This window comes from Melospiza melodia, chromosome W (assembly GCF_035770615.1).
Source record: "Melospiza melodia melodia isolate bMelMel2 chromosome W, bMelMel2.pri, whole genome shotgun sequence".
In the NCBI taxonomy this organism is placed as follows: domain Eukaryota; kingdom Metazoa; phylum Chordata; class Aves; order Passeriformes; family Passerellidae; genus Melospiza; species Melospiza melodia.
Window position 1 is genome coordinate 3,449,427 of NC_086225.1, and position 18,754 is coordinate 3,468,180.

The 18,754-nt window shown below is 40.5% G+C and overlaps 1 protein-coding gene across 1 annotated transcript in view; it reads right to left on the bottom strand.

Annotated features, from left to right (window-relative positions):
* Positions 1-292: 292 nt before the first annotated feature.
* LOC134431494 (spindlin-Z-like) overlaps positions 293-18,754 on the bottom strand; it is a 36,365-nt gene continuing 17,903 nt past the window's right edge. The window contains exons 3-5 of the mRNA XM_063179504.1: positions 3,056-3,309; positions 1,822-2,055; positions 293-546 (exon numbers count right to left, since the gene is read on the bottom strand). Coding sequence (XP_063035574.1) covers positions 347-546; positions 1,822-2,055; positions 3,056-3,309 — 688 coding nt within the window. The 3' untranslated portion in view covers positions 293-346. The remainder of the gene's footprint in view (positions 547-1,821; positions 2,056-3,055; positions 3,310-18,754) is intronic.

The following is an 18,754-nucleotide window of genomic DNA, read 5'->3' on the forward strand; positions in this document are numbered from 1 at the left end:
TGTGGCAGTTGAACAGGTGATGCAAGGTTGAAGAAAAAGTTAATCTAAGAAAAAATCTAGATTACAATACTAGATTGACTTCACACAACTTGAATTTGCAACTGTTCTTAGCTTTTAACTCCCTACCACCCAAATATATTGATTTCCTTCAAGAAAAGGAGCTCTCTTACACAAGATGTGTCATAATCACATAAATTTGTATTATTCAGAACAAAACAGTTGCTGGCAGAGATTGTGGGTTCGCAGGGACATCTAAATTTTCATTCAACTGAAAAACAGTCAAGTCTGTGTCTACAAATTTTACATTTAATAGTTCCACAAATTTGGCAGAAGTTCATGATGACGTCTAGGATGTCTTCACCAAATCATAGACATAAATATGGAAATCATCATCAAACTTGATGAAATAGACAGATGGTTTGGCTTCAACTTGATGAATGACCATGCCAGTCCGTTTTGAGCCATCTTCTTTGGCATATTCCACTTGTTTGCCTACCAGGCTGTCTACAACTTCACCTGGTTCTCGTTCTGCAGGAGGCGAATCATCTGTAATATGAAAATACATTGTACTTTGGTAGACATTTATGGATTTTTTGCGATATACAAAACTGCAGACTTCTTTATAAGTTAAGAAAGTCACAAGTTCAAAATGCAAAGTATGTCTAAAGTAGTTTAGACAAGTGCCTATTGCCATGCTTCTAGAGTAGTCACAGATGTTATTTTTTAAGTAATACTGTTCACTTTTATGAATTAAAAATTAGCACTTCAATTGGTTAGAAAAGTAAATCTTTTGACATGGTTTACACACCAATTGCAAAAAATGTTTGTAGATAATTGAATTTGAGCCCCCAGCAGAACAAGGCACTGAGTATATTTAACAGAAAGGCAGGTGTACTAGAACTCACTATCCAAAATGTCAATGCAAATATGTCATTGCAACAAAACTACATCTTCCAAGCTAAGTGTAACCTCCTTAATCAATAATGCTGTAAAAAGGAGCTTTCAATTTTACACTAGAATGGATACTGTTGGGAAGTTTAATCTTATTATTTGCTTTTCAATCAAAATCTACCCAGAAGTATCCTTAAATACACAATTCGCATTGTCTGTAAAGGACAAAAATTATCAACAAATTTTTTTCTTCTTTTTTTTTTTTTTTATTAGCTAAAATCCCTTGAACAACACTGATTCTGCAAAAAATATTTCTAGGAAAAAAGCCAATTAACTTTCACTTTAAAAAAGAAAGAAAAAATAAAATATTCCTCCTAACCTATTGAAATTTTTTCCTGTTTATATGTTTAAACATATGAGAGAAAATGAGTTTTGAAATTATTAGTGCTTCTTTCCTCCAAGAAACTATTCAAAAACTTTTCAAACTGATGATGCTTACCCAAACTAAATTAACCTATTTTAGTTAGCCCCAAGACATTATTTTTATAACAACTGCTTCAAAAATATAACTCCTTGATTTATGACACTTCTATAAGAAAATAACAATGGAAAGATTCTAGTTTGTGCATGTAAAAAAAAAAATCTAAGTGCAATCTCTTCATAATAGTATGCATATCTTTATCAAAATTAGGAATTATAATGGAAAAGGATTTTCCAGTATTTATTGCATATTTCACCACTGACTCAAGGAAAATATTTCAGAAATTGTTTAATACACATATTTTTTCAGTTGTGTTGTAACCTTTGCTAGTTTTGATACTTAAAAAGATACTTCTTTGTCAACTCTCTTTTCCATACATAACCCATAAGCTGTATAATAATACAGAGAGATGCCACTTTTCAGAATAAAAAAGTAACCAGTCTACTTACTGGAATCGGGCATAATGCGAAGGTCACCTTCTTTATAGTCATCTAAGAGTTGGTACATATACAACACAGGATCTTTCTCGTAGGTAATATAAAACCATGTGTTCATAATAGGAGCTCGAGCCAAGACCATCCCCCTCCATTCATCTTTTGAGCCATCCTCTGTCTCAAACATATGTTCCACAGCTTTGCCAATCATTGTGTCTGCCAGATGGGCATCACTAATTCGAGATGAAGCTGAAATGGTAGCAGTTTATAAGTATGTCCATTCAAAAAGTATAGAAATAAATCTTTACAAAACATAATCTTTATCCAGATTCATTAATAATTTTAAAGTTAGTAAATTCACATAAAAAACAAATAATGCCCATTTCAGAGAGTTGAAGATCAAAGAACAGCAGAACTCGAATAATTATTTTAACATGTTAACACTATTGACATTTTCCATCATTGCACTCCCCCCAATCAAGCTATCATAATGCAAGGTAAAGGGAGACCAATATAAGCCACAGCATGGAATAGCATCAGTATTTTAAATGTTTATACTGAAGGGGAGGAGGAGGGGAGGAAGAGAGGTAAATCACAGAGCAGCTGTATGAAGTTATTAATGAAGGTGTTAGGTTTCGTTCCCCCTAACCCCATTCTAGAGACTGCTACTGATTTCTTTGCAGTCAGGAAACCCAAGAGTTGATTCCATTAAAAAAACCCCCACATTATTAGGTCAAACTTCGAACTTTACAGTTTGGAAACACCTGCAGTTCAACAATTCTGTGCTAATTATAAAAAACAATAAAGCCTTGTTACTAGTTAAGTTACTAGTTACTAAGTTATTTCACTTAGAAAATGCTTTTCCCCCCTCCATTTGTATTAATACCTATTGAAAGCACATTAAAAAAAACCCCAACCAAACACATAATTAATGTCAAACACATGCAAGACAGCATAGCCAGGACATTTCTCAGCTGGCTCAGAGTTTAAATTTTAATAGAAATATCGACGCTACATGTACATAAGCTCATTAGGGATAAGACTCTCAAAAAGAAAACCCATGGAACTTTCTACATACAATTTAAAGACAAGCGACAGCACTAATCTCTCAGTTATCATCAAAACTTTGTGAACTAAAAAAAATAAAAATTGAACAGAGCATTTAGATTATCTACCATATACTGAAAAGTAATTTAATAAAATTTAAATGTTCTGACAACATATGCACATATAGGAAAAAACCTCTTACCAACTCTGTCTGGAAGGACTTCAAGTGCTGAAACTCTTTCATCTTTGTGAAGTTCTAGTCCATACACACAATCAAATCCATCATACTTTATAAGATAGAGGGAGGGATTTACAGGAACTTGATCAAGAACTGTGCCTTTCCATTGTGTTACAGGTCCGCTCCCTTCTCTCCAGCCATGCTGTATTCTGCAGCCTACAATGTTTCTTCGTGGCTGAGAAATAGGTTTGCTTGGTCCAACATTGTTTCTATGCTTTCTGTACACAGATACAAACATAACATTAAACAAGTACATACTCAAAATTCTACTCTGGACAAGAGCTACATGCTTTAAGAAGGCAATATATTACACTTATATATTAATATAAGATACATTAATTTATACAGCTTAGTGTACCTTATTCAAATTAGGGTATAAAGAATACTACATTGCTCTGGTAAAAGAAAAAACCCACACTGAAAAGTAGTGGAATACTTTCAATATTTTGTATAAGGTTGCTTTCATAGTAGTAGTTCCTAAAACTAGTTTGCTTAAGCCAAAAGAACTATTTTAGGCATCGCTACACAGAAAATCAAAAGTAAAACTTGATTGCTAAAGCCGTAAATCAAACTTGATTGTTAAAACCCTAAATCAGCTCTGAAAGAGCAATGTCACCTAATAGTATATACTTTTGCTACCTTGTTGCTCTCCGCAGAATGGTAAACATAATTCCCTCACCCTAATAGGAAGAATCCAGTGGAAACATTAGTGGTGGTTGGTTAAAATTCTTCAGAGCGTTTGTTTTCCCTAACTTGTCATCTGAAGGAAATTTCACTTCCCTCTGCACTTACAGGTATCTTTGACTTCAAGTATTTTTAAAGGCACATGGTAGCAACAACATTTTCTAACATTTCTTTTTAGTACAACACAAGAAAAATTATATGCAAAGGTCACAGCAAGAGAAGTGATACTCTCTAAGCAGATAATAGATTAAATATACTTTTTACCCTTCCTCATTTTTGTAATCTAACTTGCATAGGAAGATTCCTTCTGGTGAGTGGCAGCTGCTCTGATAAACAGTCATGTAAGCTATTTGACAGTTTCAACCCACTAAAACAGTGTTACACAAGTTTTATTCTATTGAGTTAAATAAACCCAAACAGTAGCTTGACATTTGTGAATACAACATATGAAGAAACATGAACATTACAACATTACATTGGTGATAAATGTATATTATCATATTTATTTTAGCATGTTACAATATGCATATTCATTCCTAGAGTGATATTTAGTGGGTTGCCTGATTAAAATTCTCACAAATGTTAGCTAATTCCAAAATAAATGTTTTTATTAATTACCAGTTATAGTAGTCTTCATTTAAATGGCAATATACACATTAGAAGCATGCTTAAAAGCAACATCTAAAACCAGAAAAATCAGTTGCAGAAAACAACATCCATCCTTAGATTAGTGACAGTGACCAAAGAAAAATGTCTCTAGGAACAATGAAAGCTCAAAGAACAACCCATGTATGCAAGAGATCCAAAAGACAAAAATAGCAATCTTATCAATGAAGTCTCATAATGAATCTTAAAAACCAATAAAAACAGTATATAAAATTAGTAATGCTGAAGATGTAATAATAACTCCATTAAAAACAAGATGTATAATTCCTTCAATAGCTTGTCCCACCTCAAGACTTTCATTCTTCATGAAAGTCTTAGCAGAGTTCCACAGTATCTTTTGTCTAATTTAACTTCTGTGATGATTTAATCTGATTAAGATCAGTCTGCATTCACAATTTATCTTGTTGAAGTTAGTATTAAAGAAATGCTAATCTCTTCCAATTAAGAGGAACTCCTCTGCAGAGTTGGTTCTAATTTTCCACAGAAACTTGAACATATGTTCAAATACTCATTCTTGCTCAAGTCTTAATTTAAAAAAAAAATTATAATAGTCTCTGAAAAGTTTTATTCTGAATAAATGAGATGAGAAATCTGTTTCTTGGGCACAATGAAAATTACTTTATTTTGCATTAAATTAATCTATTGAATTTTAATGAATTGTGATTCCATTATTCCATTTTAAGGCATCCTCACAGAATAAAACCAACTGTTACTGAAGCTAAAAAGTTAAAGTTAAAAAAGGTAAAATAATACTGTTCATGTTTAACCACACAGTTAATTTCACTTTCTGCTTATAAATCATAACATTTAAATTTGCACAATTAAGTGAAAAGCTTCAGTCACTTAAAAAAAATGACAAAAAAAAGCTACACAATACAGTTCAATTTGGTTACTACCTTTTAAAACACCTTGGAGAGAGCAAAAAGTGTCATATATGCAATTACAAATCAAGGAGCAGCTAGGTATACTTGCAGTTCAAGTTTTCCTTTGTTTGAAGGCTGGTACTGCTGGACAGCCACTCATTGTTATTTGTATCACTATTTGTTATAGCAGGAAATAACGATTTTCAAACAAATAAATTGCCAAAGAATTGGCATTTTTGCTTGCTACTGAACATGTCATAGGAAAGAAAACAGATTACTAACTGACTACAAAAAACAATCATAGAATGATCAGCCTTTAAAAATAATTTACATCCAATTCTTCTACCCCCTGCTATGGACATCCTTCATTAAATCAGGTTGCTCAAAGACCCATCCAAACTGACCATGAACACTTTTCAATGATGGGGAATCCACAGCTTCTCTGGGCAATCTGTTCCAGTGCCTCACAACCCTCATCATAGGAAATTTCTTCCTTATGTCAAATCTAAACCTACCCTCTTTCAGTTTAAAACCATTGCCCTTAGTTCTGTCAATACAAACCCTGGTAAAAAGTTTCTTTGTCTTTTCATAAGCCCCTTTTATATATTGAAAAGCAGCAATAAGGTCTCCCCAGAGTCTTCTTCAGGCTGAACAACCCCAACTCTCTCAGCCTGTCATCATAGGAGAGGTGTTCCAGTCCTCTGATTTCATTTTCATGGCCCTCCTCTGGACCCACTCCAACAGGTCCACATCTTTCTTGTACTGAGGACCTCAGAGCTGCATGCAGTACTCCAGGTGGGGTCTCATTAGACCAGAGGGCTAGAGTCACCTCTCCTGTTGTGCTGGCGACACTTCCTTGATTCAGCCCAGGATACATTGGCTTTCTGGGCCGCAAGCACACATTGCCATCTCATATTCAATTTTTCATACGCTAGTACCCCCAAATCCTTCTCTGCAGGGCTGCTCTCAATCCATTCATCCCCCAGTCTGTATTGATACTGGGGATTGCCCTGACCCAAGTGCAGCACCTTGTACTTGGCCTTGTTGAACTTTATGAGGCTCACATGGACTGAGCCTTTTAAGGTCCCTCTGGATGGCATCCCTTCCCACAAGTGAATCAACTGCTCTGCTCATCTTGGTATCATCTGTAAGCTTGCTGCAGGTGCACTCAATCCCACTGTCTATCAGAGAATCATAGAATTGTTTGGGTTGGAAGGGGACCTTGAAGATCATCTAGTTCCAATCCCCCTGCCACAGGCAATGACACCTTGAACTAGACCATGTTGTACATAGCCCCATCCAACCCGGCCTTGAACACCTCCAGGGATGGGGCATCCACAACTTCTCTGGGCAAACTGTTCCAGTTCCTTACCACACTCCCAGTAAAGAATTTATTCCTAATATCTAATCTAAACCTACTCTCAATTTAACCCATTCCCCCTTGTAATGTCACTACATGATCTTGTAAATAATCTTGTCCCATCTTACCTGCAAGTTCCCTTCAGGTACTGGAAGGCTGCAATTAGGTCACCCAAAAGCCTTCTCTTCTCCAGGCTGAATAATCCCAATTCTCCCAGACTTTCCTTGTAGAAGAGGTGCTCCATTCCTCTTATCATCTTTGTGGCCTTGTCTAGACTTGCTCCAACAGGTCAGTGTCTTTCCTGTGCTCGGGATCCCAGAGCTGGATGCAACACTGCAGATGGAGGCTCACAAGAGCTGAGTAGAGGGGCAGAATCACCTCCCTTGACCTACTGGCCGCACTTCTTTTGATGCAGCTCAGGATACGATTGGCTTTCTGGGCTACCAGTGCATGTGGCCAGCTCATGTCTAGCCTCTCATCCACCAGCACTCCCAAGTCCTTCTCTTCAGGGCTGCTCTCAATCTGTTCATCCCCCAGCCTGTATTGATATTGGGGTTTGCCCCGACCCAGGTACAGCACTGTGTACTTGGTCATGTTAAACCTCATGAGATTCCCATGAGCCCCTTTCTTGAGCCTGTCTAGGTCCCTCTGGATAGCATCCCATCCTTCAGGTGTGTCAACAGCACTATGTTGCTGATAAACATAATGAACACTACTGGTCCCAGTATGGACCCTTAAGGGACACCACTCCTTATTGGTATCTACTTGGACACTGAGCTGTTGACTTTGAATGCATCCATTAGCCAATTCCTTATCCATGTAACAGTCCATCTATCAAACCCATGTCTCTCCAATTTAGAGGAAGGAATAAGTCCACAGCAGATAATATCAGTTGCTCTTCCCTTGTCCACTGATGCAGTCACTCCATCCTAGAAGGCCACTGCATTAGTCAGGCATGACTTGCCCTTGCTGAAGCCATGTTGGCTGTCTCTAATCACCTCACTGTTTTCCATATGTTTGAATATGTCTTCCAGGCAGATATGTTCCATGATCTTACCAGGCATAGAGGTAAGACTGACTGGTCAGTAGTTCCCCGGGAACTTTGCACCACCCTTTTCAAAAATGGGTGTGTAATAACCGTGACCAGTATACTTCCATATAAGATAATAGTCAACTTTCTCAAACCTCTTTTTATATCAATAGTATGTTGTTTCTGTGATAAGCACAGGAACACATAAGTATGTAAATTTTGAGATGGTATAATGAGAAAATCCAAAATGTTTCCATTCTGTTTTATTAGAATTATCCTTAAAATTTCACAAAGTTTTGTTCCTAAAGACTGGAATAACATTTCAAAGCCTTAGCCATTCAAAATTTAAGTCGTCATATGTCACAGCTAGTCTGTAGCTGAGCAATAAATTTGGTTAACAGACAGAGACCTCAAGTAATCACGTTCCATGTTAAGCTGCAGACATCTCACTGGTCAGGACACTGTGTTAAGAGCAGACCAATGAACATTATAGACTGGGATGTTTCAAACCCCCTATATAAGGCTGGGTTCAAAGAATAAAGCTCTGTCTCTTGCCACATGGACCTTGGGTGTGTGTCGTCTGTCTCTGACTCACCCCTCCATGTTACAGTCACACATACATAAAACACACAGAGCCAGGAAAAGCAAATAACGTCAAGTCCTGAAAACAATTCCTGATGCTTCAGTTATGCACTCATTGTAAAAGGCCCTTCAATTCCACTAAGTTTCAGATCCTCTTATTTCAAAGAAATTATAGAATCATTTAGGTTGGAAAAGACCTTTAAGATCATTGAGTTCACCTGCAAACCTAACACTGCCAAGTCCACCCCTAAACCACATCCCTAAGCAACACATTACACATCTTTTCAATACCTCCAAGGATGCTGACTTCAACACTTCCCTGGGCATTCTGTTCCAATGCTTGATAACCCTTTAACTGAAGCTATTTTTCCTAATATCCATTTTAAACCTCCCCTGGCTCAACTATTGCTTGTTATTTTGGAGAAAAGACCAACACCCACATCACTACAACCTCTTTTCAGGTAGCTGTAGAGAGCTATGAGGTCCCTCTGAGCCTCCTTTTCTCCAGGTTAAACAGCCCCAGTTCCCTCAGCTGCTCCCCATAAGACTTGTGCTCCAGACACTTCCCCAGCTTTTTTGCCCTTCCCTGGATACACTCCAACACCTCAATGTGTTTTTTGTAGTGAGGTGCCCAAAACTGAACACAGTACTCGAGGTGCAGCATCACCAGTGCAGAGTACAAGGGGACAATCACTTCCCTAGTCTTGCTGGCAACACTATTGATGATATAAGCTAGGATGCCATTGGCCTTCTTGGCCACCTGGGCACACGCTGGCTCATGTTCAGCTGACTGTCAACCAACCCTCCCACATCCTTTTCTGCCAGGTATCTTTTCAGACACTCTTTCCCTAACCTGTAGTGTTGCATGGAGTTTGCTGGGACCTAAGTGCAGAACCCAACACTTGACCTTGTTGAACCTCAAAAAACTGGCCTTGACCCATTGATCCAATCTGTCCATATCCCACTGTAGAGTTGTTACAGTGATTGAAAAGGATGTTGGCAAACCAAATATCTCCAAATGCTGCAGCCACCTCACTGGCCAGGACCTGAAGAGGTGTGGAGTTCAAACCAATGAGAACATCCAGACTGGGTCTTTCAAATGCCATATATAAAGGAGTGGTTGGAAAATAAAAGCTCTCTGTGCCACATGAACATTGGGGTGAGTGGTCTCCTGAGCCTCTCACCCCTCCCTCCCCCATGATCTAACACAGAGTCTTTCTACCATCCAGCAGATCAACACTCCCAGCCAACTTGGTGACACCTGTAAACTTGGTGAGGATACACTTGATCCCCTCATCCAGGTCATTGATAAAGATATTAAACAGGACTGAGCCCTGTGGATGATGTCAAATTGGTTTTTGCCTTTTTTTCTTTTATATATTTTCTATATTCTTTACATGTATATTTGTAGCTCTGTAGCCTATCATAGTATTTGTAGCTAGCATTTTACCTACTCTATTAGACAGAAGGACAAAATAAATTCCCCAGTGCCTCCAAGCTGTGGGTCCAAGGTTAGATTCTGTGGGAAGTCAAGGTTGAAACTACCTCTCTGAGATACATTTTTTTATACAAAGTTTAGTTACTATTTAAAAGAGGGGGAATTCAAAGAGGGTTGAATGGGGGGAGCATTACCTCACCATGTCTCTAATTGGGGATTTTTGTAATTTATGGTAATTTGCTAAACATATAAAAATACAATAGAAATAGAGCTAGAAATACAACTAGAAAGCCAAGCTGGGAGCACTCTTCAGCTCATGACAGAAGTAGATATGTTAGCATTAGTCAGCTGCAAGCCTTGGCAACAGAAAGCAGAACCCTGAAGAAGGAATGCAAAAGTTAACGGTGTGCTCGGTACAATGTGCTTGGTAAGCAGAAATTATTTAAGATTGCACATATCTGCACTAGTGTGTTCAAGGCTTTTAATTAATCAATGTTACCTAGTTACATAAATGTTATAGTTGTGCTATTTTTAGTTACAGCTGAAAAGGTACATAAGCTCAGCTGTGTATATCAATAAACGGCTTCATGTGTGCAAACCATGGAGACCCCATCTCTTTATTAATTGCTGTCAAATGGTGCCCTCGTGGTAAGGAAGCGATGATCGTCTAGCTGAGTGATTGACAACAAGCCCTGCAAAACAAAGTGCTGCTCTGAGGAAGCAGGAAAGCCAGCTGGCAACGAATCCTTCCGGGATAAAGGAGGTGAGGTATCCCTCCAGAATATAAGAGGTTAACTGCTGCAGGGGACAATGGGTCAGGGGATGTCTGCCCGGGGAAAGAGACATTTTTGAACTTAAGTCTAAGCTGTTGCAACAGCATGGCAAAACTTTGCCCTCACATGACTTAAAAGTCCTATTACGATGGGCAGCAGCTGAGATACCAGGAGTCACAGAGTCCATGGTCTTTATGACAGATTTGTGGGACAAAGCAGGAATTAAGCTATGGGATTCTGCTACCAAGGAAAATAAAGCAGCTGCAGAAATGCTACTCTCCTGGTGGGTGATTTCTGAGGTCTTAAAGGCCCAAGAAAAGTCCCAGGCTAAAGAGAATGCCTGCCCTTCCTCTATGGCAGAAACTCAATGCTCTTTAAAATCTTAAGAGACTGCTGCTAAAATCAAACAGATTGCCATTTGCCTCCCCTTTACGGTAGAGTCTCAGAATTCCTTACATTCCGAGGAGACTGTGTCTCTCCCACCACAACAAACATGACCCACAGCCCCGGTACCCTCCCTTATGAGGGAAAGGGAGGGGGGCCCTTTGCGCTCTGTAGGGGATTTAGCTGCTGGCTACTGCCCAGACAACAGCGTGGAAAACAAAGAGGAGGACCACTTTGATCCTGGGCCCATTGATCCTGACAAAGAACCTGATTTGTATCCCTCTGATCCTCATGACAACTGGGTCTGTTTAAAACAGCAAGCATTAAGAGAGGGGGAATTTGACATTGCTGAAAGAATTGTGGCACCGGTAGTATATTTGGGACCCTAAAAGTGAACTGCCCATTGGGAACAGCTGTCTTTCCCAGAAATTAAAGAGCTCCAACAGGCAGCTACCAAGCACGTCATCAGTTCACTGCATTTTGCAAACATGCTAGATTCTGTTTGCTGCTCACATAATGACGCCACACAATTTAAAAACTCTTGCTCGGCTACTGCTATGCCTCATTCAATACAGTTTATGGGAAAAGGAGTGGGAGAAGGGTCTGCAACACCTTCTTATAACTTGTGTGGGTCATGCTAATCAGACCCTGGCAGGCCTCACAATCAGACAGCTTATGGGAATGACACCATACACAGATCCTGCTGCCCAGTTGCGAGACTGCCCAAGGGAAGCCCTTGATGGAGTCCTGGATGCAGCTCACCAAGCCTTTCTTAAGGTCCCCGATGCAAAAACACCTCAGAAAGCGTTCACAACCATTGTCCAGGGGCCTAAAGAGTCCTACATGCAATTTATTGACTGCCTTAAGAAAGCACTTGAACACCAAATTGATAATTCTGACACCCGTGAAATTTTGCTTTTAAAATTTGCTGTTGAAAATGCAAACACAGACTGTAAAAAACAGCTTAAGTCCCTGCCTAACCAAGAACCAGCTCTTATTAAAATGGTTGAAACATGCAACTATATTGGGACAATAGAACATCAGTATGAAGCCATGACCGCAGCTTCTGCAGCCATCAAAGGTCCCTCTGGAACTCCCGGAGTCTGTTTCAGCTGTGGCAAACCTGGCCACCTTAAAAAAGACTGCTTCGCTCAGAAAGGAGCTAAGTCAAAAACCCCTGATGTATGTCCACGGTGTCATCAGAGGCGTCATTTTGCTAACCAGTGTCACTCTAAGTATGATTTTGAAGGTCACCCAATACAGGAAAACTGGAATTGCAGTGTGGGCAGGCACCACGCTTCTACACAAATACCTCAGCCGCCTCCACAGATGCTGCCACCATAGATGCCAACTCCGCAGATGCATCCACCAAGGATACCCTGTGGATGCCATGAGACAGAGAAAGAGAAACGGCAAGCATTTCTCACAGTAGCTTGTGAGAAGTTTTAGGGAGTTGGAAAGATGTGATAACTCGTTGAGCATAAACAATTTGCAGGTAGTGTTTTTATACTTTATTATTACAGCGACCTGAGTGGGCGCTGCTGGTGATAGAGAGACGGTGAATCTTGTATTTTGATTAGAAGGCTTGATTTATTAAGATATGATATATAATACATTATGACTATACTAAATAGAATATAGAGAGAGGTTTGCAGAGCTGCTAGCTAAGCTAAGAATAGATAGAAAAGAATCTCAAACAAAGTTGTGTCTAGGGACTCAGTCTCTTCACTTGCTCTGGTGATTGGCCCTTAATTATAAACATAGGAAATGAGCTAATCAAGGTGTCCCTGTTACATTCCACAGCAACTAATAATAATTGTTTACCTTCTCTTCGGGGGCCTCTGGCCTCCCGAAGACGCAGAAATCCAAAAAAAAAGATTTCTGTAGAGAAATGTCTGCGACACTTTAGTTTTCTGTTCCTCTCAAGGACAGTGTGTGAGGAAGATGTTTCTGTTAGTTAGCCAGTAGAATAGAACCTATTGTACTACTCTATAAAAACCACGCGGTTCTTTTGAATAAAGCCTTCTTTGCATTTTCTACGATCCTGCCTCTCGCCTGTTCCTGCCTCGACCTCGGCGCAAGAGTGACAATACCCAGCTGAGGATCGCCTCAAGTCTTTGCCCAGCAACTGCAGGCAGTGCCGTACTGGACCTGGCAACCTCAATCACAATAACATTGCTCGATTCTTCTGTTCATTTACTCGCTACAGGAATTTTTGGCCCACCGGGACCCCAGAAAAGTGCTTTGCTGATGGGGAGGTCTTCAACTACCCTTTTAGGACTTTTTGTCCTCCCAGGAGTGATAGACTCAGACTCTGTTAGGGAAATTAAAATCATGGCTTGGACCCCCTTTCCACCCTGTACTGTCCCTCAAGGCACACATATGGCACAATTGATTCCCTTTTCACAAAATTTGTCATTCCCTGTAAAAGAATGCAAAACAAGGGTGGGAGGACTTGGTTCTATGGGAACTCCACAAATACTGTGGGCACAGACAATTTCTGATGAATGTCCCACTTGCAAATGTACCCTGAAATTACAGGGGGAGCAGATAACACTCACTGGTATTTTAGATACTGGAGCTGATGCCACTGTTATCTCTCAAGCCAAGTGGCCCCCCACATGGCCCCTCACACAGGTACCCCAAGCCCTCACTGGGACTGGGGGGACAAGTGCACTTATCAAATTTGCTATCTACCTCAGGTGACGGGACCTGAAGGTCACATAGCCTCAGTAAAACTGTTTGTTCTGCCTGTACCCATGGTATTATGGGGACGAGATGTACTTTCTCAATGGGGTCTCAAAATTCAGTCTGATTTTCAATAGGGGCCATTGTGGCATGTGATACCCTGAAATTACCCTGGAAAACTGATATATCCCTCTGGGTGGACCAGTGGCCCCTCCCACTACCTAAATTGCGCACTCTTACTGACCTTGTCCAAGAACAACTTCAGAAGGGACATATAGTCCCCTCTACCAGTCTCTGGAATTCACCTGTGTTTGTAATTAAAAAAAAAAACTGGCAAGTGATGGTTGTATCAAGACCTCTGCAAAATCAATGCTGATATGGAGGACATGGGAGCACTCCAGATGGTCTTCCATCTCCCACCATGATCCCTCGAGATTTGCACCTGACAGTCATTGACTTAAAAGACTGCTTTTTTGACATTCCTTTGCATCATGATAATGCTCCTAAATTTGCCTTTTCTGTCCCAAGCACTAATATGCAAGCATCCCTGCAAAGGTATTACTGTGTGGTCCTTCCCCAGGGCATGAAAAACAGTCCTACTATTTGCCAGTGGTTTGTTGTGAGGGTCTTCAGCCCCATTTGCCAAAAGATGCCTGCTGCCTTATTATATCATTACATGGGTGACATTCTTATTGCAGCAGAAAAACAGGAAGTTATGGAGGAAGCCTTAGTCCTTATTGTTGCTGCTGTAACCCAGGCAGGGCTTTGTGTTGCTTCCAAAAAAATCCAGCATCAACCTCCTTGGAAATACCTCAGCTAGCACATTAGGACCCAGAGTATTTCTCCTCAGCCTTTACAAATTCAAACAGACATTCACACTTTGCATGATGCCCAAAAGCTTTTGGGTTCAATTAATTGGGTTCATTCCTTGCTAGGAATCTCAAATGCAGATGTGAGCCCTTTGATCTGTTAAAAGGACAACCAGATCTCCTGTCACCTCAGCAGCTCACACCAGAAGCCTGCCAAGCACTGCAGCAAGTAGCTGATGCTATTTCAAATCGGCAAGTGGCCCGCTGGGCCCCTGAGTTGCTTTTTTCTTTAATAATTCTGAATTTGGCAAGGCAACCCCATGCTTTGACTTTTCAGTGGGATCCTAAAGTGCCTGACCCCTTGCTGACCATAGAGTGGATTTTTCTGCCACACCAAATGTCTAAAACTATAAGCACACAACATGAGATGCTTGCTTTGCTCATTGTAAAAGCTAGACAGAGACTTACCACACTTGCAGGTGTGGATTTTTGTTTGATCTCTTTGCCTATTACTACTGTCTATTTACAGTGGCTGTTGCAGAAATCTGAAGTTTTTCAAATGGCCCTCACTGACTTTTCTGGACAACTTTCTACACATTCCCTGAATCACAAGTTTGTGGCAACCAGCTTTAATCTCCTAATGCGACCCAAGAGAAGTGAGGTTCCGTTACAAGCTTTAACTGTTTTTACAGATGGACAGATGGATCTGGCTGCACCCACAAGTTGGTACTGTTTTGATGGAAAACAGATCTCAACCAATGGGATTCATATTTCACCACTGTTTCAGGTTCTCCCCAGATTGCTGAATTGGCAGCTGTTGTGCAGGCCTTCCAGCGATTTGTCACCCTTTTTAACTTAATAACAGATTCTGCTTATGTTGCAGGACTTGTGGAGAGAGCTGAAGCTGCCATACTAAAGGATGTTCCCAACAAGGAATTGTTTCAGTGGTTACAACTTGTTTTCCTTTTAGATACTAGGCAGCACCCCTATTTTTGTCATGCATGTCAGGTCTCACACTACTTTACCTGGTTTTATTGCAGAAGGAAATCGGCAAGCAGATTTACTTACCCTACCTGTTCAACTGCCGGACCACTTTTCCCAGGAAACACTCAGTCACTCATTTTTTCACCAGAATGCTGCTGTGCTCACCTGTGCCTTTGACTTGACCACATGCCAAGCTGTTAGTATTGCAGCTGTGTGCTCAGACTGTCAAAGACACTCCTTCCCCTCCGTTGCAGGAGGTGTTAACCCTAGAGGACTTCAAAGCTGTCAAATCTGGCAAACATATGTTACTCATTTTCCTGAATTTGACAGACTTAAGTACATTCATTCCTCTATTGATACCTTTTTGGGTCCTTTATTTACATCCTATCATACAGGAGAATCAGCAAAAGAAGTTTGCCATTACTTTACGAGTGCCTTTGTAGTACTGGGTATCCTCTCACAAGTCAAAACTGATAATGGCCCAGCATATATTTCTCAGAGAGTTGCAAATTTCCTTGCCCTCTGGGAAGTAACACACAAAACAGGGATTCCTCATTACTCAACAGGCCAAGCTATAATCCAAAGGGCCCATGCTTCACTGAAGCGTCTTTTGTTACAACAGAAAGGGGCAATGAGGAATGCTACTCCGGCAAAGTGATTACAAAAGGTGTATGTTTTTGACTTTTTAAATTGTTCCCTCATGGATCTTAACCCTCCAATTGTAAGGCACTTTGGCAAAAACCCTCAGTTAGAAGTTAAGCAGAAAGCCCCTGTCCTTATTAAGGACCCAGAAACAGGTAAAAATATAGGACCTTATCCCCTTGTCACATGGGAAAGAGGTTTTGCTTGTGTCTCCACAGAAAATGGCCTGAGGTGGATCCCAGCCAAGAATGTGAGACCTTTCAGAGAATCCTTGCATACCTCCCTGAGGATCCTGATCACCCTGGCACTTCCTCCCTGGTTTTGCCCACTTCACCCTCAGCTCTGCCTTCTCAGACTGCAGAGTCCGGATCTCCCAAGAACCCGCGGCCATCCAAACCAGCTTCTACCTGACCCGAGGGGACTCATCGACCTCTCACCACTTTGAGAGCTGTACAGTCGACTCATTCCAGAGATAGTAAAAGCTCTAATTGCAGAAAAAATCTCCCTCTGAGAAAAATGGCAGAGATGGAGTGAAAGGAGGCTTGGACTTAGATGTGAAAATAACCCTATCCCTTGTTTTATTTGCAGAGACTATTCCCACCAAGTGTGGACTTTATGTTTCTGTTATAAGTGCCAAAGAAAGTGGTATTGCAAATCAGAACACTGGCTTTGGGATTGCCCACAGTGTGATCCTTTGCACTATTCTTTTGGTGATTGTGTCATTTTAAAATTTGTTTGTGGGAAGGAGCATGGCTGGCTTCTACATCAGTATTTTTGGGAGTCGGATGTGCCTTCTCAGGCTGTTTATTCTGGTAGGACTCCTTCTCGATGAAGGAGAGGTAGTTGCAATGCCACCTCTTCCAGAATGCAACGTGTGGCTTACACTAGCTCAAGCTTTAAATGAATCTACGTTGTGCCTATCCATGACCTCCCTCAGTGATCCTTTCCAGACTCGCCTAGTAGCCATGCCTTTAGAGAAAAGTGAATGGGATGCCTTATATAACATGACAGTGCCCAGGGATTGTATCGCCCCAGGTTGAATTGAGTCAGTGTGGTGGTGCAATAAGTACTGTAAAAAGAATAATAGGACAGAAAGATGGTATTTTACTAATGAGAGAGAGTTAGAAGTAAATAAAGTTTCTGATTTTTTTACTCTTTCCCTACAGCCACAAGAATTGGACATTTTTGGATCCACGCAGTCCTTTGCGTGTTTCTTTTAAAATCATACTAGTGGACCCTTTGCTGAGAAAAGATTTGGCCTTGATGTTTCGGGCACGGGAATTTATGCTAATGCTTCTGCCTGGTGTAATCATACCCTGCCTCAGCCAATTTTACCTGCAGTGGCTTCTATTGGGCTAATAGACAATAAATTCTTGATATGTGGAAACAGAGCCTGGAAACTAATATCAGGAAGGGCTGTAGGAAGCCCTTGCACTTTTGGGCAACTAATCATGTTTCACTCCTTACAGGAAAACTTACCATCTTTACACAGATTGGTGCGAGCAAAGTGTAGCACACACACATAGCCTAAATTGGGATGATAACATCGAATCCTGGAACATTGAAGCCGGAGTATTTGCCTCAATTATTCCATCTATAGGCATGACACACACATTAAAAGCTTTAAATAACCTTGGCTGCTGGCTTGCAAAGCAAACTAATGCTACTAGTTCTGCTTTAACAGGCTTATTAACAGTTGTTGATAGTGTGAGACATGATACGCTGCAAAGTAGATGTGCGATAGATTTTTTGCTTTTGGCGCATGGACACGGTTGCAAGGATTTTGTAGGCTTATGCTGCGTGAATCTTTCTGACAACTCTTTGTCTATTCATGCTAACATACAGGTCCTTCGAGATAGTATAACCAAATTAAGAGTAGTAGATGATAGTGACTGGCTTGGGCATACACTTGGGGGATGGGGGCTTACTGGCTGGCTTAAACACTTAGCTAAAACAGGAATTTATATTTTAGCCATATTATTGCTTATGATGATTTGTTTGCCATGTGTTTTGCAATGTGTTCAGAGACTGATTGATAAATCCACAAAGAAAATTTTACTGGTGGAAAAGAAAGGGGGACATGTAGAAATACAACTAGAAAGCTGAGCTGGGAGCACTCTTCAGCTCATGGCAGAAGTGGATATGTTAGTATTAGTAGGCCATAAGCCTTGGCAATAGAAAGCAGAACTCTGAAGAAGGAATGCAAAAGTTAACGGTGTGCTTGGTACAATGTGCTTGGTAAGCAGAAATTATTTAAGATTGCACATACCTGTGCTGGTATGTACAAGGCTTTGAATTAAGCAATGTTACTTAGTTACATAAATGTTATAGTTGTGCTATTTTTAGTTACAGCTGAAAAGGTATATAAACTCAGCTGTGTGTATCAATAAACAGCTTCATGTCTGCAAACCATGGAGACCCTGTCTCTTTATCAATCGTCATTAGTATACTGCAGGTCAGGTAGACAACATCCACAGCCTTTTCCTTGTCTACTAAGAGGGTAACCTTGTCATAGAAGGAGATAAGGTCAGTGAAACAGGACCTGCCTTTCATAAATCCAAGCTGACTGGATGTGATCAAATGGTTGTCTTGTATGTGCTGCATGATGGCATTCAAGATAATCTGTTCCATAGCATTCCCAAGGATCAAGGTCAGGCTGACGGTCCTGTAGTTCCCTGGATCCTCCTTCCAGCCCTTCTTGTAGATGTACATTCTATTTGCAAACTTCCAATCAACTGAGACCTCCCCAGTTAACTGGGA